General features: G+C 40.7%; 1 protein-coding gene across 8 annotated transcripts in view; it reads left to right on the forward strand.

Moving 5' to 3' along the window:
• Positions 1-2,259: 2,259 nt before the first annotated feature.
• Positions 2,260-23,090, forward strand: part of MAP3K20 (mitogen-activated protein kinase kinase kinase 20) — a 188,151-nt gene continuing 167,320 nt past the window's right edge. For 3 of the 8 annotated variants that reach the window (XM_045480225.1, XM_045480229.1, XM_045480230.1), the window contains exons 1-2: positions 2,543-2,648; positions 15,781-15,973. In XM_045480225.1, the coding sequence (XP_045336181.1) occupies positions 15,815-15,973 (159 nt within the window). In that variant the 5' untranslated portion in view covers positions 2,543-2,648; positions 15,781-15,814. Of the gene's footprint in view, positions 2,453-2,542; positions 2,649-15,222; positions 15,611-15,780; positions 15,974-23,090 lie in introns of those variants that run through there. The other 5 variants (XM_045480232.1, XM_045480227.1, XM_045480226.1 and 2 more) reach the window with 5 other exon arrangements.

Consider the following 23,090-nt stretch of genomic DNA (forward strand, 5'->3'; position numbering starts at 1 on the left):
CCTTAATAGAATTTATGTCTGCACTTCTCTGATCTACTGATAGCTGGTGGCAGTCCCAGAATTTCTATTCAAGGGGAGCATAGGGACAACGATCTGAATGGGGGGACCAGAAGACTTTTTTCTGTAAGCTCTATTTGCATAGCAAATATACTGTTTTTTACTGACATTGCATATTCATTTTGGAGGGTGTTCTTGGATATAAGAGGGTGCTAAGGACTCCCAATCCACCCCACTGCTGAGAGTACATCTATTTTTAGTGTGGAGACATTTGAAGTAAAGGAATAGGAAAACTTGATAAGAGAGGTTTGACTAGGTCTCTTTTCTATTGCTATTTATATGTGTAAAGCTATGCAGGTGAGAATTAACCAATATATTCTCACAAAAAAAAAAAAATTGAAAGTTTAAAAAAGCAGAGTCAGTCAGGCATGGGAATAAGCACTAGACTTTATTTATTAGGGCTGGGGCCCAAAGAGATCAATATAGTCATAAGGAAAAGGGCAGCTTGACCAAAGAAGAGTCAGACTGGAGGCAACCAGTTTATCACACAACTATGTATTTATTTCAGCTACGGACAGAATATAAGATATGACCTCAAGGAACTTGCAACCTAATTGGGAAGACGAGAGAATGCCTACCAGATGATCATTTAAGCAGACTTGTGAAACTACTCTTGAGTGTTCACTGTTCCTGCTGGTTAGTCTCTTCACCTAATTAAGGAAAACAGAATGAAGGAAAAATGGGTGGGTAGGAAAGGGGATGTGGTAAAAATATGAAGACTCTTTAGGCACGTGCTCCAAATTTAAAGTGATACATTCAGTTTTAAAGCTGGAGCCTGGGGCTAACATCTAACTGGGCCCTGTTATTTTGCAGAGGAGAAAACTGTAGCCTGTCTAGCAAAGTACCCCAACTGATAAGTGGCAGGACTAAACAGGAGCCAGGTCTCTGATTCCCAGTGTCCTTTCCGTCACAGTGCAGTGCCTTCGAAGGTGAGGTAGAGTGACTGGAGTCATGTTATGCCTGGGTCCATCCTGAAGTCTTACTTTACTCTTTAATGTTTAGATGATTTTTAGAATTATGTGATCACCTACAACAGTAATTTTGTTAGCAAGACAGTTTTCATCAATCGCAATTTCTCAGTTACCAAAATAGACTCCATCAGTGCTGAAATTCCGAGTTCTCACCACAGGGAAAATTCAATAATTTAAACAACAGGCTAGAGAGTTGTGTGTTTAGCTTATGTTCCCCCATCCCTCCGCTTTCATATCTTCAGCTGGCTGATGACTTACAATTGTATTTCTCTCATGACCTCTTTTCCGAATCTCTGTTTCATATTTCAACCGCTGCATCTCTACCTGTTTTTCCTCCCATGACCTGGAACTCAACAGGAGGCCAACTTCTCCCCCACACATCCCTATTTCTGTCAATGACACCATCCTTCTTCCAGTCATCCAGGTCTGACACTTTGGCATCATCTCTGACTCTTTCCTTCTTCTCTTCTACCTCCCCAGTTTCTGTGGCCTCTTCCTGAAACATGGCTCTCAATTCCATTCCTCCTTTTCGGGTTCCATTTTGTACACTCTTGCTCAGGTCCTCAGAATCCTATTACCACGTTGTGACAATATTGACCTCTCATGCTGCCTCCCAGTTTTGCTCTAGCAACACATCCTACAACCATGTGGGCTGCTCTCTCTCTCTCTCTCTCTCTCTAAATCACTGTTCAGACACAAACACCTATTTTAATGATTCTAGTTCTCCACAGTTCCCCAGTGCCCATGGATAATAAACCCCAAACTCAAACCCCTGGATAATGCTGCCAGTACCTTTGCGACCTCGGCTCACTTTTCCTCCACAGAATCATCCTTCCCAATCAACAATCACTTTTCTTCCCAATACCTTTTACCACCTGTTGCTCACACGTGAAAAGGATTCTAGTCTTCTCATCTGAACTCAGTTTTGTTAAAGTTACCAACCAGGGCAGCAGACCATGACCCCTCCTCACAATTCCGTAGGTATTTACTTACGGTTCCATCACGGCAGCCTTCAGCCCTATCTCCTAGAAACATCTTTCCAGGTCTGTGCCCTTCCTTCCCAACTAGATAATTAACTCCTGCAAGGTATGAAGCAGCCTCCCATCTCTTTGTACTCCCAGCGCCTCTGACACAGTAAATATTTGTGGAAAAGGACTGACTTGACCATACAAGTGGGGTCAACTTGTTAAAATGAGGTGAAGCTACCGAGAGGTCCACAGGCACGCCTCCCTCTCCCCTCCACGCGCTGCAGGGCTAGTGCGCTCCCCGCTCAGCTCCTCCATCCGGGGCTGCGGAGGCTGCCGGGGCGGACGGAGCCCTCGGGGGTGCAGGCCCGGGAGGCCCGAGCGCTTCCCCACGCCCCGCCGGCCCGCTAGTCTGAGCAGCGGCGCGGGCAGGGAGGCCCGGCCGTTCCGCGCTCGGAGGTAGGTGGTGCTGTTGTCGCGACTGTCTTCCTCATTGGCGCGGGGCGGAGAGGCGGAATGTTCAACTCCTGACTCGGGCGGAAGCGTGGGAGCCGCGCGGGCCGCCGTCCTCTCGACCCCCGGTCGCCGTCCCTGCCCTCGCCGCGCGCGGGCCTCGGCGCCCCCGGCTGCCGCTCGCGCCCGGCCCGGAAGCCAGGTAAGGGCCAGGCCGGAGGCCGCGGAGGGCGAGGTGGGTTGGAGGCCCCTCGCGCTCGCGAGTCTCCCGGCGTCTCGGGGCCGAGGCCCTGACGGCCTGCGGGGCCCCGCTGGGCACCCTCCCCGACCCAGGGCCCTCCGGGCGGCTGCGGCCGGAGCGAGCGTTCCCGCCGCCCGCGGAGTTCCGCGCTGCGGCCCAGAGGGCCCAAAGTTCGGACCGGTCCCACGCAGAAGTTGGCGCCCGGAAGGGCGGGCGCCGCGTGTCGGGCTTTCTCGGCCCTGCGCTCGGCGCCGGCGTCGGGGGCCGCCGCTTCCCCTCGCCGAGCGCCGGGCCCCCCGCCGGCCGAGCCCGCGACCCCGGGGCCCGAGCGCCGGCTTCTTAGCGGGCGAGCCGGCACCTCTGGGAGGCGAAACCGAGTCTTCCAAATCAGGGCAGGGCGCGGGCCACTTCCCAGCAGAGGGCTGTGCTTGCGAGGAGAGACCACTAACTTCTGCTTTCCACCCGGCCCGGGCGGCTTCTTCCACCTCGAGCGGCCCTCCCCGGGACAGCGTGCGGCTCGCGCCGCCCGCACCCTCCAGCGGCCCTTTCTGCCACCGGCGAGGGTAGCCCCCACCCTACCCGGGTGTCCCTCGGCGACCCCCATGGCGTCCCCAGGTCCGCGGGCCCCGCGACCTGGCCCAGGCCGGCAGGGCAGCGCTGAGGCCGCCGCCACGCCTCGCTTGCTCCTGACAGCTTGCAGACCGACTTTGATACAGACCCGGCGAGATGGCTTCGAATTGCCTAAAAAACGGGGCAGCCCATTGTTAAGATTGCTGCAAATGTGCGTTTCTGATGCGCCTCGAGATCTCTCATAAGCACTGTTTATGGAGGACTTAATTAGTATTTTTGTTAATAACGAAAGCAACATCGTTTAGTGGCCCGCTCTGGATGATAATACAATAAGCAGCTCTAGATTAATAATGGTGTATTAGAATCGCCTCAGATGGTTGCTGAAGTATATTCCTGTTTTATCCCCGAACCTGCTTTACCGGGAGCCTTCTTGCTTTCCTGACCTCGGTTGAAGTGAGCAGTCAGGATTCAGTGGATCCCAACCCACAGTCACTTTTAAAGACAAAAATAAACAGGTGATTCAAGACAGTTAATGATTTCTTTGTAGTAGGCCTACATCTCCACAGTGAAATTTCATGTCGTTTTTCGATTTTCAAAAAAAAAATATGTGACAGCTACATTTTAATTATGGTTTTGGCCTTTGTTTAAAGTTCTGGCTACAGTAGTGAGCGATTTGGGAGATTGCAAATGAACGTGAATTTGGTTTGTTTGGAAACAGTGAATTAAGGTAGAGGAAAATGGTCTTAAAAAGCAAAGTGTACTCTTAGTCTTTCACAGCATAATTCTTACTATAACTTTTCTCGAGTTTTTTTTAACCTGGAAGATATTATTTAAATCAAAAGTCATAATGGTAATAGTTCCAGAGTAAATGACCACCGTGCAATGACAAGGGCCCTTGTCTAGGAAAGGAAAGATGATTGATCTCTTCTTACTCTTTTAGGGGACACATTAAAGAGAGACAAAGAGAGAAATATCCAAATATTAAGCAGGAGGATTTGGATCTAAAAATGGATGGTCAAAGATCTTGGGAACTGAGGGACCTTCTTGCCAAATAAGGAAACTTGGCAAGCTGCTCTGTGTATTTTAAGTTAGCACAAGAGTGAGTGTTATTGGCAATATATTGGCTGAGTGCCTATCTGAAATGAGCAGTGAAACTGACTTTGACAGGGCTACCAAACTATAAACAGGAGTTATGAGGGGCGTGGAGTAAATAATCTAGTCAGAGAAAACATTGGCGAAATTACAATGACGTTTCATGAAAAGAGGTCAGACATAGAGTGAAGCTATTAGTGTGGAGTAAAAGAGAAAAATGGACAGTTTTTAGAAATTGTTAGATACAAAGAAAAGAGAGGAGAGAATCAATGATTTTTTTTTTAAGCCAGAAAAAGGTGTTTTGTGGTGATATAGTACCTCTTGGAATAAGATAGCCTTATATCTGGATCCAGAGATACTGAAAATAAAAATCAATTTGGATCATTTGTTTTCCATTTTATTCTACCCAGGACAGATTGACAGGGAGGGTGTCTTGTCTATCTAAATGTAATAGGAACAGCTAAGGCACCTTTTGGTCTTACTGCAGGGAAGATTTAGGCTACTTCTTTCGTGGCTATTAACCTTGCCCCACTACACACAAATAAGCAGAGTTCCAGCTGTGACCAGAAAACTGTACCTGTTAAGGAAAGAGAGCTATAAATGCTAGAGCTTAGATTGGTCTGACTGATACATGGGTGCTTTTGTGTCAGACCCTCCTACGGACAGCTGAAGCATCGATTATGCCCTAATAGCAGTTAAATAATCCCAACACTGTAGAAGATTCTCTGAGAACAAAGCAGCCATGCTTTGCCACCCTAACCCCACATCACAATTGCTAATAGGAAATTAAAGCCTCAAATGGAACTTCAGGTGGATGACAAGCAATCTAGTGATTATTGTAATAAGCAAAGTGTTTAAAGAAAACGGCAGATTAGAAGGAAGAGGCAGAATGATACAGTGAGAAAAAAGACATACGGTAAAAAAAAAAAAAAAAAAAAAAAAAAAGATATGACTTTGAAGTCAGACCTGAGTTTGAATCCTAGTCATGTCGCTTGTAAGTTCAGCACTTGGCTTGGGCAACTTTCATACCCGTCCTCAGTTTTGTCATGTGTATATTGGGCACAGTAATGCCTTCTTGCTGCACAAGCTTATGAGCACGTGGTAATGCTTGAACCAGAGCTTAAAACTTCAGCCACCATAACTGAATAGTAAGGAGTGTTTTCCACATTCTCAAATCAGACACAGAGCAGGCTGCTTGTCTCACCTATACCCAGGTAAGGCTTGCTCTTAGTAGCTGGCCCTGTTCCCAAATCATACTTCATGTGTATATGCAGGGCTGGGAGGTTTTCATAGATACTCCCCTGCTTTGAGTATAAGGATTTGAAAAGCAGCTTTGTGTACCTCTGTGTTTATGTATAACTTTGAGATTTTTGGGGGAAAGAATCTGAAAGTTAATGCATTTAAATATCTGTATGAAGAATTTGAAGAACTCAGGAGTTGTGTGACTAGGGGAAGGTATTGACCTAGAAAAGCTAAACCAAAATTACTTGGAACCATTCTTAAAGCTGGCTTTGAGCACAGTTTATCTTCAGGGACTAACCTCCTTCTTTCTGGACTTTGTATAGGAAAACCAAAAAGAGAAGGTAAGAATCATTATCTAAAAGGTCATGGAAAAAGTCTGCTTATGAGACTTTTTTTTTTTTTTTTTTTCAACGTTTTTTTTTTTTTTTTATTTATTTTTGGGACAGAGAGAGACAGAGCATGAACGGGGGAGGGGCAGAGAGAGAGGGAGACACACAGAATCGGAAACAGGCTCCAGGCTCTGAGCCATCAGCCCAGAGCCCGATGCGGGGCTCGAACTCACGGACCGCGAGATCGTGACCTGGCTGAAGTCGGACGCTTAACCAACTGCGCCACCCAGGCGCCCCGAGACTTTTTTTTTTTTTTTTTTAACCAAAGTATCCTATTGTGGAGAAGAATGTATTTCTTCAGGGATCCGTAAATATCCCCGTAAATAAAACAAAGACTCCCATATAAGCAAGCACTTTCTTTAAAATCTTGTATTTAATCTTAAAAACTCATGTGAATTTTGCATTCTCTTCTGTACTGTTTGACTTTACTGAACAAACCAGTACAGGCATGTATAGTCCCTTAGATCTTAAGGTAAAATTGACTTGTAGGAACTGGATTTATTCATACACCTTCTGCACCGTGCTGGGTGCTCCACGTATGGGGGAGCGTGAGCCTGGTTCTGATAAATGAATGTGCGCCATTAAGCTTTGCAGCCCAGCCCACTGCATGGGGTAATGCAATTTCATTTTGCTGAGAAAAGAATAATAGTATATCATCATCCAAAGATTTTTTATTTTCTGTGGTTATACTGTGGCTTTCAGCATGAACAAAGCTTTTTGCCTTTGGAAGTGGAGGAGAGGGGAAAGAATAGTGGAAGGATAGAAATCTGGAATATGATGCTCACCTTTTCAACCTGTTTGGGAGGAGAAATTGAGGAGTATGGCCCAGTCATCTCCATTATTTCCATTACTGATGCTGATCACTGTTCCTTTACTTTGCCAGGGACTCTTAGGTTCATGACTGTATCCCTGAGAAAGATTACCATCCATACTTTGTAGTAGGTTGATTAGTCATAGCATACTCATAGGGTTGGAGTAGGTCTTAAAAACCATTCATGCTCTTCTAGCTGTTGCAAGAATCTCCTATTCCACATGGCCACCTCCCATTGAACACTCTCAGCGATAGGCAGCTCACTACTAGACAGAGTGGCATATTTTCTTATTAGGTAATTCTAATAACCAGGAATTCTCTCTGTAGTTTTTAGCTTTGTCTCTGGATCGATACATAATATAGGGTCTTCCATGGTCTTCTCTGGTTTTAGCAATCCCCATTTGCTGTCATCTTATGTCGAGGTTACTAGGTTTTAACTGTCATATTTACCCTTCTCAGGGAACATTTGTTCCAGGTAATTAGTCCAAGATGGTACCTGTTTGTTAGCAGCTAGGGTAGTCAGATACTTTCTATTTGACAGAAAATGGTGCAGCACAAGAAGCAGCACATTTGGGGATGGGTGAGCCTGATGATTGAAGTAAGCCTGGTTTATTCTTGTTTTCTCCGCCACCTCACCAAACATCTGTGAATTCCTCTTCCTGCCAACCCATGGAAATGTGCTGTCTCAATGCTCCTTTACTTTCTTCAGAGACTCTGGTCCAGCTTTCTTCTATGCCTCCAGTCGCTCAACACAACAAGCTCCTCTGCCATGACCCAGGTTATGGATTGTACCTACTCCACGTTGCCTAGTTGGGCTTCTATTTGAGCACAGACAACATTTCCACACAGTATTTCTGTGCCATAAGTGCCCCTGTCTCCTACATTCCTGTTCCTCCAGTGTTTTGCCTCAAGTAACGACATTTCTGGCAAGGAAGTATGTCATGGAAGTCTATTTTCATTAATTGAAATATTAAAGTACAAGTAAGAATGTTTCATTTAACTAGCTCGTTTTTATTTTAACCTTTGCTCTAATTAGAGGGGTTTGTTACTTGTATGATGAAGCATAGAGGAAAAACAAATGAAACAATAGCTATTTTTTGGATTCTTAAAGTCTGCTTCTCTCTGATATCCATGACTAAAGATCCTATTCACTGAATTCAACCAGTTCTTTACAGGATATGCTGTTTTCCAGTAGAAGCCTTGGAGGAAGGAAGGGATATCTATGGCAGACGCAAGTACTAGTTGGTTCTATTTGCAACCTAGTCTCCTCCAGCGAGTCTTACAGATCTTTTTTGAGTGGTTTAAAAACAACAGTAGAACAGCAGTCCTGTTCAAGAATAGAATCTTAGAATCTTTGACCTTGCTCTTATGAACAAATACGCCAAACTCCAGCTTTCCCCATGCTTTGAAGATAAGACTTGTAGGAAAGAAATAGTTGTAGAACCATAATCCAAGTGGTATTGTTTTAATACACATGATGAAAAAACATATTTTTATTATTGTATTCACTAATCTGTGTTAAGGAGGCTGAAATAATACTAGCATAAATAAATATTAGAGCAACAAGGTTGGCAAAATAATTTGTCGAGAGCTGTTTTATAAAAGGGTTTTTTTTTCTGGTCAGATTTAGGTCATAATAAAATAGTTTTTTTTTTCTATACTGTGTCAAAAAAAAAACTTTTGTGAAGAAGGGAAAAAGGAAAATATAAATTAGGGATAGAAAAAGAGGAAGAATCTGAATTCAGAAATCACAGGTCCATATAAACCTAAAAGAAAAATCCAGAAAAAGTCCAAAGACCTATTTTCTAGTAAAGTTATTAGTCCTTTTATAAGGTGGGTTTAATTTTAAAAGAAGTTATCATTTGCAGGTATTTAATGAAGCTGGTTGTAGTTTCTTGAATCCATTTGACATGTGGTAGATAAGATTTAAAGGAAGACAGTGGCCACCATGGAAGTAGGTATACTCTAGAAATGTACCAAGTGAATGCTATCATTGAATTAATAGGTCCTGGAAACTCTGGTATCTTTAAAAGTGCCACACACACAAAACAAAACAAAAAAACAAAAAACAACAAAAAAACTATCGTCTTTTAATAACTTAGTCTCATTATGAAAAAATAAAAGAAAATTATAATTAATAAGATCTTGCAAAAATAGCCAAAACCAAAAGCAGCAAACAGAGCAGTGAGAAAGAATTAAAACATATGCAGATAAGAAGGATTCATGGACCAATAGTACATTTATCTATTAATCATTGCTCTGCAAAACTAATGGAGATACAAAATAATTCTGAAAACACAGGGAGGAAAACTGAGGAAAGCATACCCAATGGTGAAAGCTGAAGTAGTAGATGACTAAATATTAAATATGGTAATAAGACTTATAAAGATAACTTGAGAACCATAATTTCCATGTATTGAGTATTGTGTACTAGGTGCTGGGCACTATGCCAGGCACTTTCATGGCATCTTTTACTCCCCAGCAACTATGCAGGATGGGTATTATTTCCAGTGAGAAAATGGAGGTCAGAGAGGTACAATTCCTGGGCCAAGGTCTAACAGTTAATAAGCTCAGATTCACTCCTGGATCTAATTGGGGTGCTTCCCCTGGACCATGCTGCTTTTGTGTTGAAATAGTGGTATTTGGAAGTAAGACTCATTAAAGAAGTCAGGTAATACTCTGCAAACTTCATAATTTTGAGCTAGCAACTTGAAGACATTTGGTAACAGAATGGAAGAGGTTTCAATTTTTTTATTTATTGGGTTGGAAATGTCAGGGTCAGAAAATGTGATTGGTTCAAGGTTACCAAGAGCTAGAGGCAGAATTCAAACTCCTATCTATTTAGTTCTAAATCTTGTTTTTTTAATGTTAGAACATTAGTCTTTTTTGTTTTATTTTGTTGTTTTTAATTCAGGACCAAAGTCCATTTTTTTTGGACTTGAAAGCTGAAAACTTTAAATTCAAATAATACTCCACTTAAGGTTTTCTGCCTCCATATAGTTTCACTTTTGATAGTTCATTGATGGTGACACACACACACACACACACATACACACACACACACGTGTATATGTTTGCTTTCAGCAATTTAGTAGTTAAAAATCTTTTTTAAATTTCAATTTTAAGAAAATTTTTAAAAATTGAAAAGGTTTGTCTTACTATTCAAGTACTCAAACGATTGGACTCAACCATCACATTAGTGATTTTCAACATTTTCAGTGCTATGACACCCTGTTATGCTCTGAGTTTTGTGCTGTCCCTGCTCTAACTTACCCATCAGTGCTGTGTGGTAGATACTTACTAATATTTTTAAAAATTTTTTTTTCAACGTTTATTTATTTTTGGGACAGAGAGAGACAGAGCATGAATGGGGGAGGGGCAGAGAGAGAGGGAGACACAGAATCGGAAACAGGCTCCAGGCTCTGAGCCATCAGCCCAGAGCCTGACGCGGGGCTCGAACTCACGGACCGCGAGATCGTGACCTGGCTGAAGTCGGATGCTTAACCGACTGCGCCACCCAGGCGCCCCTGATACTTACTAATATTTAAAGCAGCTGTGAGAGTTTAGGAAACAAGTTAAAATGCTACCAAATTAGGACTGGGTATTGTTGCATGGAGAAAAATTGCCTTTCTTGTGTAAAAGCAATTATTTTAACATGGCGGGATATAAACCTTTGATTGGGTATACCATGTAAATACATTTATATAGATGACTCTTATTATTAAATTTATCTGTATTCACTGGAGAACACATCTGAAAAATTAGAATGTGGTTTGATCAGGTAACAGTCTTCCCCAAGATGCTGTAAGTATGATTAATCAGCAACTCACATTTGCCATTCTTCTGATCATATGTTGATCCTCTTAGAATAATGATTTTAAATTAAAGGGAGTTGGCTCAAGGGGAAAAATAAATATACAGGTATCTTCTGCTTTTCGAAAATTTGCATTATACCACTTTGCTTTATGGAAGACCTATATTAGTACCTGTTTTTGCTAACAGAAAGAAATCTGAAGAGGATTTTCACTTTTAGGGAAAAAATGTGAAAAGGGAAAGTTGCATTCAGCATTTGTTTTGCAGTGAGCTCTTGTAGAGGCAGCACGTACCCTGAGCTTCTCTCCCTGGAACCATGCTCAGCATCAAGCCGTCATAGCTTTGAACTGTGTTTGAGAGCATCTGTACTTTATTTTATCTTGATTTATTTTGTGCATGCATTAACAAGATGTGTCCTGAGGTATCAGAAAAGCCTTAAGAGGGGTTACTTTTTGGGTCTGGAAATGTTCAGAAATTTTCCATGTAAATTAATGGCAGTTTCTTTTTTGCTTTATAGCATTTTGGCTAACGAAAGATTTCATGGGAAGGCTGTACTTTTAGATAGCGGGGGAAACCTATACATGGTCTGATACTCATATAGACGGCAATGGGAATCTCAATTAGGTTTTTCATCTCAGTCCATGATGTTTGGCCAAGCTCGCTGGAATTAAAACCTGTGCTCCTATACCCCAGAATTGTTGGTCTCTTCCATAATAAGATGGGACTTAATTTTTTATGGTCTCAATAAAACATTCAAATAATTACATAGTCCCATTCATACATAGCTCTTTTCCAAATGGCAGGATGTTATCACAAAGTGAGTAACAGTGATTCTGGGGAAGAATATGATTAATTGCCTCATCTTGAGGAGTGAAGGTCCTGGAGAACTCTACTTCTCCTAGATCAACTTCCTCTGGCACTTTTAGGTCAGTTGCAAATGTAACTGATCCTACCTCTGTTCATCCATATTCCGTGGACTTGCTCTGTACCTGAGGTTTAGATTTATTCATATTGATCTCATCCTGATTCAGGTCTCTAGGTTTGTTTTAAAAAGAATTTCCATGGGGCACCTGGGTGGCGCAGTCGGTTAAGCGTCCGACTTCAGCCAGGTCACGATCTCGCGGTCCGGGAGTTCGAGCCCCGCGTCGGGCTCTGGGCTGATGGCTCGGACCCTGGAGCCTGTTTCCGATTCTGTGTCTCCCTCTCTCTCTGCACCTCCCCCATTCATGCTCTGTCTCTCTCTGTCCCAAAAATAAATAAACGTTGAAAAAAAAAATTAAAAAAAAAAAAAAAAAAAAAAAAGAATTTCCTTCCTTCTTCCTCCTCTTCTTTTTCCTTTGGACTCCTAGACACCTTATTCTGAAGTCCAAACATTTTATCCTCAGTTTCCCAAGCATCCTAGGCAGTAGTTTCCAAATTAGGATTTGCCTCATAATCCTCTGGGGGAACTTGTAAAAGCAACAGTTCTCAGATTTTAGTCTGATTGGAATCTTTCTAGCTGCAAAAGATAACAGAAGAATAGCCAGAACCTATTCATTCATTTGTTCATTCAGCAATTTTTGAATGGAAAAAATTTGGTGCAATGTGCCTGGCTGTGTACTAGGTGCTTAAGAAGATCCAGATGTAAATGGAAATGGGTTTTGCCTTTAAGGGATTTATGGTCCCTTAAAGGTGGGAAGTAAGTGGGAAAGATGAATAGGTAAAGAAAGGTGCTAAGGCACAGAGGGAGAATTTAATTCTGCTCACGAGACTTGAAACAGATAGTTAGGGACAGGAATTTCCTGAGAAGAGAAAGACATTCAAAGCAGAAATCCCTTATGCAAAGGAATGGAGATGTGAGAGGGGTAGGATTACCATGTACTGGTAACTGCAAGGAGTTCCTCATGTGTGTAGTGAGAATGAGAAAACAAGAAGCAAAAGTAGCTATAAGTGGTAAAGGAATAACACAAGAAAATTTCCCAGAATTAAAAGACGAGAGTTCGCTGGGAGTACAGGCTGAGAGAGTTCACCGAATGTCCTACCAATGAATGAAAAAGATTCATTCCTAAATATGCCCTATTAATCTCGGGCACCCAGAAATGAATACAGGGTCCTAAAAGCTTTCAGAGAGAAGGTAATAGTGTGAAAAGGATTAGTTACCAGAGCAGTATCAGGCTGCTTTACAGCCACATTAGAAATGAGAAGACTATGAAGTAATACTTTTAAAATTATAAGGAAAATTATTTCCTACCTAGAATTGTAAACTCAGCCAGGCTACCAATGAAGACATTTTAAGACACACAGATTCTCAAAAAATTACATTCTGGGTACTCTATTAGGTTGCTAATGGGAGATACACACTGTCAAAACAGAGAAACCAGGGAATTCTAGGACAGGGGTTCTCACAGAGGAGAAGGTAAAGGAAATTTTAGGATGATCGTGAAAGGAAGTCCCAGTCCAAGTCAGGCCTAGAGAACAACCATTCCAGCCAGATTGAATGGGGATGAGTATAGGAGGAATGTCTTTAAGAAAAAAATAGAACAACCTCCCCCAAATTACCTGATATTTTTATTTTATTGAGAGGAGTTTTGCCATTCTTGGGAGAGTTTAATGAGGTGAATAAGTGCTAAGTATATAAAAAGCTAAGCAAATAACAAAAACAGAGCAACTAATAACTCTAGGAGAAACAAAAAGTTGTCCAAGAAAGGAAAAGTCATTGAATCCTACAGAGCATTCCTAGGAATATTTACTTTGTCAGCCTACTATTGACTTAACTAGATGTTACAATATAGTTGGAAGCTGGGACAATTGGGCAAGTGTGACATATTTCTATGCAAAGAGGTGAAGGAGTTATATGAGAACTAAATCCTTTTTTCCACAAGGAGAAGTTAATAACATCTGAAATGGAACAATCAAGAAATAGCAATATGATCACACTTTCTAGAAATACAGAGGTAAATAGCAGAAGAAAATGCTAAAGGAGTTGAAATTAGTTCCCTCTGGAGAGAGAATAAGGTGTGGGGAGGGGTGGAGCGGGAGTTCTATTTTTTTATTACAAGCTTTGTAGTCCTATTTTATTTTTATACTTTGATAAAAATAAAAGCAATTAATAACAACATAGATGGACGTAGCATCTGTAACGTGGAGGGAATCTTGCAAGTGGTGCTTTGCCTTTTATTGAACAAACTTCTTAGCTTGCATATTCTATGTACGTACCTTTGGCACATTCCTAAATTTTTTCCAAACTTTCTTCTTTTCTATGATTAACTGAATGTGAACTGAAACAAAAGTTAGTAAGGTGAATTGTTGACTTACATATGTATAGACTAAAGCTGGATGCTATGGGCTTCCCCCCAACCCACCCCTGTATTTTTGTGTAGACAGTAAGCTTTTAAACTTTAGGATAAATAAACAGTCCTCTCTCTTACCTTCTCCCCAAAGTAGAGCAGAGTTTGACTTTATGCAAGAAATCAGCACTCTTGAGGTGTCTGGCTGGCTCAGTAGGTAGAGCATGTGACTCTTGATCTTGGGGTCGTGAGTTCAAGCACCACGTTGGGCTTACTTAAAAAAAAAAAAATCATTCTTCAGTGACATGATGTTCCTAAAATGGGATTGCTAGTCAGCTGCACATTAAGATCTCTGAGCCGACTGTGGACATCACTCAGCAAAGCTTCAAGTTGTTTATGAAGAAATTTTGTCAATTTTATAGATACAAACTGTCCCCTCCACCTTTTTATTTTGAAAATAATCAAACCCCACAGAAAAATGGAAAGAATAGTGAAACACTCATATAACTTTTGCCTAGAATCGCTAGTTCTTAACATTTTGTTACATTTGCTTCCTCTCTATGCCGGTGCCCTGTTTTTAGAGATTAAGGAGCAGGGGTTTGAACCATTTTAAATTAAGTTGTAGGTATAATGCTTAAATATGTCTCCCAGTAGATCTCCCAATAACAAGGACATCCTCCTACTGAACCAGAATACTATTATTATCCATGGATAAGATAATAATACCTAATATATAGTTAGTGTTCAATTTTCTCTAAAATCCCAATAATACTTTCTGTAGATTTTTTTTTTTATTCCAGAGTCCAGTGTTCATTCATTGCATTTAGTCATCATATGCTAGAAGTTTTCCTGCTTTTTTTTTTTAAGTCTCTCATGACTTTGACAGTTATGAAGATCCCAGACCAGTTGTTTTGTGTACATATGCATTTGTCTTTCTGCGCCCTCACTGTGAGATTCTGGTAAGAATCTGTATACAAACTTTTGTTCTCCACCTGCTTTAATGCAGGTTCAACATTTTAGTGCTTTATTTTCTTGTTTTCTTGTTTTCTTGTTTTGTTTGTATGTTTTTGTTTTGTTTTTCCTGGGAATCTGTGGTTTGGCATGTGGTGTAAAGAATGACCACTTACCCAGAGAATAGTAAAACTCCTTAGACTGCAGAAAATATCACCGTAATAATCTCTGGGAGAGGTAATCTGTTCCTCTGGAAACAACATAATATTTTTTTTTTTTTACACTCTTGGCAGAGGTTTTTGGATGACTTAATATTGTAATCAAGGGCAAATTTTCTTCTCTTTAATTAAGTCCTGCTACAGTATACAGTCCAGGGAGCCACTTGTGGAAAACACTTGGCCAGCTTTGCTATCCCCGAGCTGAACGCTTGCTTTTGGAATCTAAACACTGTATGTGTGTTCCGTCCGCGGCATTTGGGCTGTCCTTGGGGCAGGATGCTCCGTTGCGTAGGTGATGTATATTTCGTGTGAAGTGAGCACACCATGGGAGAGCTGACATACCTCACATGCCGGGAGAGCTATGCAAGTTTTCTGTGGAAAGCATGCTTCCTGTGTGTCAGGGCTCCCTCATAGACCTGGTGACACAGTAGCCTTTAGGCAGAGCTCCTCGGGATGTGCAGGAAGTGCCGCTACAGGTTTTGTCGGGGGAGAAATCTGAGCCATTGCTCTGTGAACAGCTGTGTTTCAGAGCCTGGACAAGTTGCTGTCAACTTTTGCATGAGCTGCCGGGGTAAGTGTTTTCATTTTGATTTGTTTATAGCCTTGTTGTCCTTGCTCCTGAGTCCTCCGGGTTCTTTCTGGAAGTTTCACAGTGCTTGTTACACATTACCTACAGCAGCATTCAGAGGATTTGTTCTAATATGTTTATAATCCAACTTTTCTTTTTCTCTGTCTCTGCAGGTTTTGTGGAAGTCTAATACTTCGTCATTATGAGATGTCGTCTCTCGGTACCTCCTTTGTGCAAATCAAATTTGATGACTTGCAGTTTTTTGAAAACTGCGGTGGAGGAAGTTTTGGGAGTGTATATCGAGCCAGATGGATATCCCAGGACAAGGAGGTGGCTGTAAAGAAGCTGCTCAAAATAGAGAAAGAGGTAAGGCCTTTCCCTGCTCTCAGAACTGGTGGCGATTGCGCTTATGTAAGCTTTTCCACCGAGTCAGAGGTCACAGGCTGCCGGGGACCTAGCGAGCGAGGCCTTTGGGGCCGATCCATGAGGCTGTTTCCCAGTTTCCATTCTGGGAGCCCCATAAATAGAAATCACGGCCGCATGTGCTTTAGGGTTGAGTTCTAGGGGTCATCTGCACGGAGAGTGTTTCCTTCCATGGCATGAAAGACCGAATGTTCTCTGAGCTCTCTTCAAGGGGAAGGTGAGGTTTCAGACCTTCCTTGGCTTCAGGCTTTTCTTTTCCCTAGGTCAGCCGAGAGGGGTCAGTAAAGAGTAATGTGTGAACATTTTATTCCCTTTTTATTTTGGGTTTCGTGAATCTGTGGTTATCAGGAGTTGTCTTTTAAAAACTAAAAAGCATTATTTTTCGACTGAAATATAAACAATACCAGCTTCTTGGATTTCACCTCTACTTGAAGCCAACAGTGATGGTTTTTGTTTAATGAAGAATTAACAGATGCTGGACAGAGAGCTGTCTTCTTTGTAAAACCAGAAAAGGGTCTTGGCTTCCAGAGTCTGGGGCTTAGGCTGGTCCTAGTGGGCCCTTCATCTTCCTTAGGAATATGACACAGCTTGGTCCCCATGTTCAGTTTGGTACCTGGAGGATGAAGCTAACTGTGGAGCAGACCTGCAGGCATGGCGTTGATAGCTTTTAACAGCTACCCTCTGGAGCTTGTTTTGGTCATTTCTATTTATGTCCTGTTTGGGTTAATTATTGTTTTTTTTTTCAATGTCTTTTTTTAAAGTGAACTTTTCTATAAATACATTTTAATCTCCCCTGAATGATTTCATTTTTTTTTTCATTAACTGCTGTCAGTGAACCGTAGCAATTGATTAGAGAAGGAAACCCAAATGGCAGCACTTTGTGGCGTTTCCTCCCAGCAGTGCTGTGTGACTGTGTGATCACCAGCTGAGTTTCCAATTGTTGAAGCCAGGTCAGAAGGACTAAGCTATTTCTGCCTTGGGGTACCTATAGGTTGTGGAAAGCATTAAGGAGCCCATATGTGCACAAAACGGGAGCATGCTTTGTATAGAAAGTTTCCTCCCCCTCATTTCTTGATCAACACATTTTTCGTAGTAGCCAAATAGTAAAACCATGTCTTACTCTGGATGGAACCTAGCTTCGTTTATCTAGTGAACTCTTTAGTCCTTTATAGGTAAACATTATTGTACCCATTTTATAGCTGGAGAAATAGAGGTTTGAAAAACATAGTAAGCTTCCTCAGGAGGGGCAAATGAATTCCAGGAAATCAGACCCCCTGTTCTGTAGTTCTCAATTCTGAAACCTGTAGGTGACCAGGTTACATGGAAAATAAACCAATTCCATCAAATTCACATTCAAAAAAGTATATAAGCATTCTAACGTTTGTAAGCATTAGGTCATGCATGCTTAAGTGCAACAAGCATGTTCTTATATGATTGTTGGATGCGACACTTTTTGAGTTATAGAACAGATTTTGACAGGAAAACAGTAATTGCTGTGTTCACTCCACACCTCCCCCCACCCCATACATAGTGCCTTTGTTTTGTTTTATTTTCTAATCTTTAAGAAAGCTAATAGAATGACCTAGGAAAGCACAGGGGTGAAAGCAGGAATTGGAAAATGCCAAGTCCTGCTCTCATGTAGGTATTTAACCTAAATGGTTATCGTTCAGAAATTGAGTGGGTTGTAGTAAACTGTAGGAGCATAACTCATAAATTTTAGGAAAAACACAAACTCAGTTTCAGCTTTGGGGCTTGGTTTAGCCAGTGATTGTCAGTGATAAAGAGACATGTAAATTATTGCAAAGCATCCCTCCTTCTTGAATCAGCAGGAGTTTAAGATGTAAAAAATTTTGGCTAGGGGTTGGGAGGTATTGGAAAGGAAGTATGCATTTCTTAGTTTGATTTTTGTTCTACTTTGTGAGCTATGTATTGGCTTGCTGGCTGGGTGTTTTCTAAGTAAGATAAAAGCAATAAGCTCTAGATTTTTTTTCCAATGTGTAGATTCAGTCTTCTGTTTCTTGGTCACTTTTTTGCCAAGAAGCAATGGGACATTTAATAATATGTTTGCAGCTCATTCACGTACCTCTTTAAGGTGACTTGATATCTGATGAAATATGTTTTATGAACTTAGTGAAAGGTGGAGAAAATATTTATCAGACTCCCTTAACTTTGCTTATGTGAGGGGATAGAAGACCTTTGTTTTTGCTTTTTTTTGTAGACCTCTGATTTAGTATGTATTACTTTTCTCTGCTTTAGTGAATACATATTACTTTTTTTAATTTAGAAGAAAAGAAAGAAAAATGGAATTTACTTAAAATCTAGGTAGTTCTTTAAAACTTAATTAAAAAAAAAAAACTTTTACACCTAGGGAAAAACTCCAAGAATAGTACTGTGAACTCTAGCTTATCCTTTCCCTAGAATCACCACTAATTAACATTTTTCAGCATTTGCTTTCTTTTTATATATCAAGTTGTATGTATTCCTATTTTATTGAACCATGAGAGTAAATTGTAGATGCTGTGTATATAACATCTGTATTTCAGCATCTCCCAAGAATGCAACCATAATACAACTATCAAATCAGAAAATTTAACATTGATGCAATAATATTACCTACCTCACAGCCTATATTCAGATTTTGTCAGTTGTCCCAGTAAGGGCTTTTTATGGCAATTTTTCAACCCAGGATCCAACCAGGATCACATATTGTGTTTAATTTATAGATCTGTTTAATTGAACAGTTTCTCTGCCTTCGTCTTTTAAACTTTGACATTTTTGAAGAGTATGGGATTGTTGGGTAGAATGGCCCTCATTTGGGGTTTATCTGATTTTCCCTTCCTTTTGCCTAGTTTAAGATAATGTAGTTTTGGTAGAAATATTGCATAGGTCATATGCCCTTGGCATATCTTAATGGGAGACTATGATGTCAGTTTGTCTTGTTATTGGTGATACTAGTACTTTTGAACCTTTGATTAAGAAGGGTTTACCCAATTTCTCTATAGTAAAAATACCCTTTTCCGAAAACTCTGTAATTAATCATTAAGCTGTTGGAAGATACTCTGAGGCTATGTAAACATCTTCTTTCAACAAGTGTTACCCAATGCTTTTAGCATCTGTTGGCAATTCTTGTTTGAACCAGATATTATTATGACAGTTACTATGTAGAAAGAAAAGTTCTAGCATAAATGAGAGCCTTCCTTTCTTTACTTATTCACCCATTCATTTGTTTATCGTTTCATTGTGGACTTACGGATTCTTTTTCAAATTGAAAATGTACCATTATATTACTATTGTTACTTTCAAGCTTAAATTGTCCCAATTGAGCAAGTAAGAGTCCCTTCAAGTTAGCTCCTTTGCCCTTTGGTATGTCTCCATCACTTTTTAGCATTTTTTTTTTTCCTTCCTGGCACAAGATTTTCCAGGCTCATCTAGTTCCTGCCTCATTCCTGGAATCATCCATTTCTTCAAGAATCCCTGATCCCCAGGGTACCAGAATTGGGACTGTGATATTTAGAAACCAAGATTTGAATGCTGGTTTTGCATATTGTAGACTTTCTTTTAAAAAAGAGCCTTTATGGGGTGCCTGGATGGCTCTGTGGGTTAAGCCTCCGACTTCGGCTCAGGTCATGATCTCACAGTTTGTGAGTTTGAGCCCCGCATAAGGCTCTGTGCTGACAGCTCAGAGCCTGGAGCCTGCTTCAGATTCTGTGTCTCCTTCTCTCTCTGCCCCTCCCCAACTTGTGCTCTGTCTCTCTATATCTCTCAAAAAATAAATAAATGTAAAAAAAAAAAAAAAAAGAGCCTTTGTTCTTTGGGAGAAAGAATAGTTATAAACTTTACTTATGGAAGCATTTAATTCAAACGTTAGCTATGATCTGTGAAACACTCCTGTTAGGAATGTAAATTGGTAAGCTTCTTGGAAAGAGATTAGCAAAATGCATCAAAAATTTTAAAATATTAACTTTCTTTGAGCCAGAAGTTTTACTTCTATGACTTCATCCTAAGGAGGTAGTCAGAGATATGCAGAGAGATGGATGGCTACAATAGCTGCTCATCTCAGATGATTAATGGTGAAGAACTGGAAACAACCCAAGTGTTCTTTAACAGATTATCTTTTAAGTTACGCTACATCTCTCACACACACACAAAGGCAAATATGGAAGGTGATGGATGTGTTACCTCCATTGTGTGAATCTTTTCACTGTGTGTACGTATAGTAAAATCATCATGTTTTATACTTTTAAAATATTACAATTTGTTGAGTATACCTCAGTAAAGCTGAAAAAAAGTATTCTACCTCTGTATAATAGAATTCCATTGCATTTGAGAGAATATTTTCCTCATTTCCAAAGAGCTGGGGAAATGCTCATTATATATTGCTAAATGGTGAAAGCAAACTACAAAACATATATAGTAAGATCTTGGGTGTCTGCTTGGTGTCTGTATGGTGTTTTTATTTTATTTCCTTTGTTTTCCATATTTTTCAAAGATCTCACATTTTTCCCCAACATTTTATTATAAAAATTTCAAACATAAAGAAGGGTTGAAAGAATTTTCTAGTGAACATCTACATATCTACCATCTAGGGTCTTTGTCATTAATACAAATATTTTGTCACATGTATATTCAGCTGTGTATCTTTCTATCCATCAATCCGTTTTGATGCATTTCAAAATAAGTTGTATGCATCAGTATCTTTCCCCTTAAATACTTCAGCATGCATATTATTACCAGAGTTCAGTATGTGTTTACTGTTTTGTTTTCTTTTAAGGTAAAATTTACATACAATGAAGTGCACAGATCACTCAGTTTTGACAAATGTGAACACCCTGTGAGCCATATGTTTACTTTTATAATTGGAAAACACTCAAGAAAAAAATTCTAGCTCAGTTAATCTATGTCACTTTCTCAGGACGTTCAGGTGTATTGAGTTTTATAAAACTCTTCAGTATGTCACGGATTACTAATTTTCCAGCCTCAGTATGTGCCTCTGAAATGTTGAATGTTTACTTTTCCATCACTTTTCTGTAGCAACGCCAAATAATTTTCCAATGGTAATTTAGCTTGTTTATGTTAGTTGCAGATTTACTTATTTTTGTTAAAAACGAGTTTTCAACAGGAAAAAAGTAATATCTTAGGGACATATACCAAAGGTAAGAAGAGATGCCTTTAGTGTATCTTTTTGGTAAATTCCATATGAGTTGAGATCAAACCATACTGCTTAGGCAGAAATCGAAGCAAGGAGTGGAGAGGGCAAGGAAAGACGTGGGTCAGTGTCCTCTTTCCAGCCACTGACCTCACACAGCAGGAGTTCATCAGCCTCCCAGTCCTCATAGAAAGGCTTAATCACAACAGCTTCATTTTGCTCTTGCAATGTATTTAATGATATGTTGAACCAGACATGTCTGCACATGGTATGTTTTTCTGTCTGAAAGATGGAAACCTGCAAGCATTTATGTTCCCTTGATATGTGTGGGTATCCAACTGATAGGAAGAAACCAGACTTAAGTATGAGATAGGGAACATGATTCCTCTTTGTTTCTGCAGAAGAATTGAAAGGAAGCAGAGTGCTCAAGAGGTAAAATATGAGGATTCACTTGCCTTGCCTTTTGCAAGGCACCACTCCCTTTATTTGAAAAAGAAAATATCCTACCAGATTTGTTGTGGAAATATTGAAAGCCAGGTAAATTCGAGTTTCAAAACTGTCTCACACTGTAAGTATTTATAAATAAAGAGAGAAGATCAAAATGTCAAAATCGAGGGCAGAATTTGCTTGGGATTCTGCCCCTCCCCTGCTGGCAATCTCTGTCTCTCTCTCAAAATAAACACACCTGAAAAAAAGGGGGGGGGTCACAAGAACAGGAAATACCAACGAGCTTTTGTATAAAGGGGGAAATACCTACGTGAAATAGAAAATACAATCTTAAAATTGGCACAGAACTCAACTAAGAATAAAAGCTTTTATTATACAGACTTTATTAATGTGACAGCATTTAGTGTTTCATGGAAGGCTAGCAAATATTATTATCACTTTATTAGCTCATGGGAGACCCTTTTTCCTCCTTGCAGTTCTATAGTTTTTTACTAACGAATTATTGGCATTTACTTTAACTGTAGGAATGTTGTTTTAGTATTACCCCCGTCTCTGAACACAATAGAGAGGAATAAAACTGCGTTTATTTTCTTTGTAAATCCTCTCATTATTTAAATACACTTATAGGACCAATGTAAGCAAGAATAGCTTGCATACGTGATACCTGCCGTTCAGTTCTGGCATAGTTTCTTCAATGGTTTGTCCAAAATGGTGTTCAAGAATGGCGATACAGTATTTTTAAGTGTCAGGAGGGCAGACTTCACTATATTAGAGCTAACGTTCTAAATTGCTACTTTCCAGTGCCCATACTCTCAGTGCCTAGCCTGTTTGTTATAGCATGTCGCCACTTCCCTAGTCTCCTCTGCTTCGCTCAGGAGGCCTGTCATGGCTCCGACTCACGACCCTAAAAGTCAAGACCTGAGCTGAGATCAAGAGTCAGACGCTTAGCTCCCTGAGCCACCCAGGCGCCCCATGTTTTCTTTAAATTTTTTTTTCAATGTTTATTTATTTTTGACGAGAGACAGAGAGAGAGAGAGAGAGAGAGAGAATGAGAATGAGCGGGGGAGGGGCAGAGAGAGAGGGAGACACAGAATCCGAAGCAGGCTCCAGGCTCTGAGCTGTCAGCACAGAGCCCGACCCGGGGCTTGAACTCACAGACCACGAGATCATGACCTGAGCCAAAGTCGGACGCTCAACCGACTGAACCACCCAGGCGCCCCCCCATGTCTTCTTTAAGACAACACTGTGTACGGTTTTTTCTGTCCCCAGTCAGAATTTACCGATTCTGGATTCTGTTCTTTTAGGCCAGTGGTTCTCGAGGTCTTGCCTTTGGACTAGAAGCATTAAGCATCACCTGGGAATTTGTTAGAAATGTAACTTCTCATGGGCCTCATGAGAGGCCTCATGTCCATCTTCTGAGTCAGAAACTCTGGTTTGTGGGGCCTGGCAGTCTGCTGTAACAAGCTT

Source organism: Leopardus geoffroyi, chromosome C1 (genome assembly GCF_018350155.1).
Source record: "Leopardus geoffroyi isolate Oge1 chromosome C1, O.geoffroyi_Oge1_pat1.0, whole genome shotgun sequence".
Lineage (NCBI taxonomy): Eukaryota > Metazoa > Chordata > Mammalia > Carnivora > Felidae > Leopardus > Leopardus geoffroyi.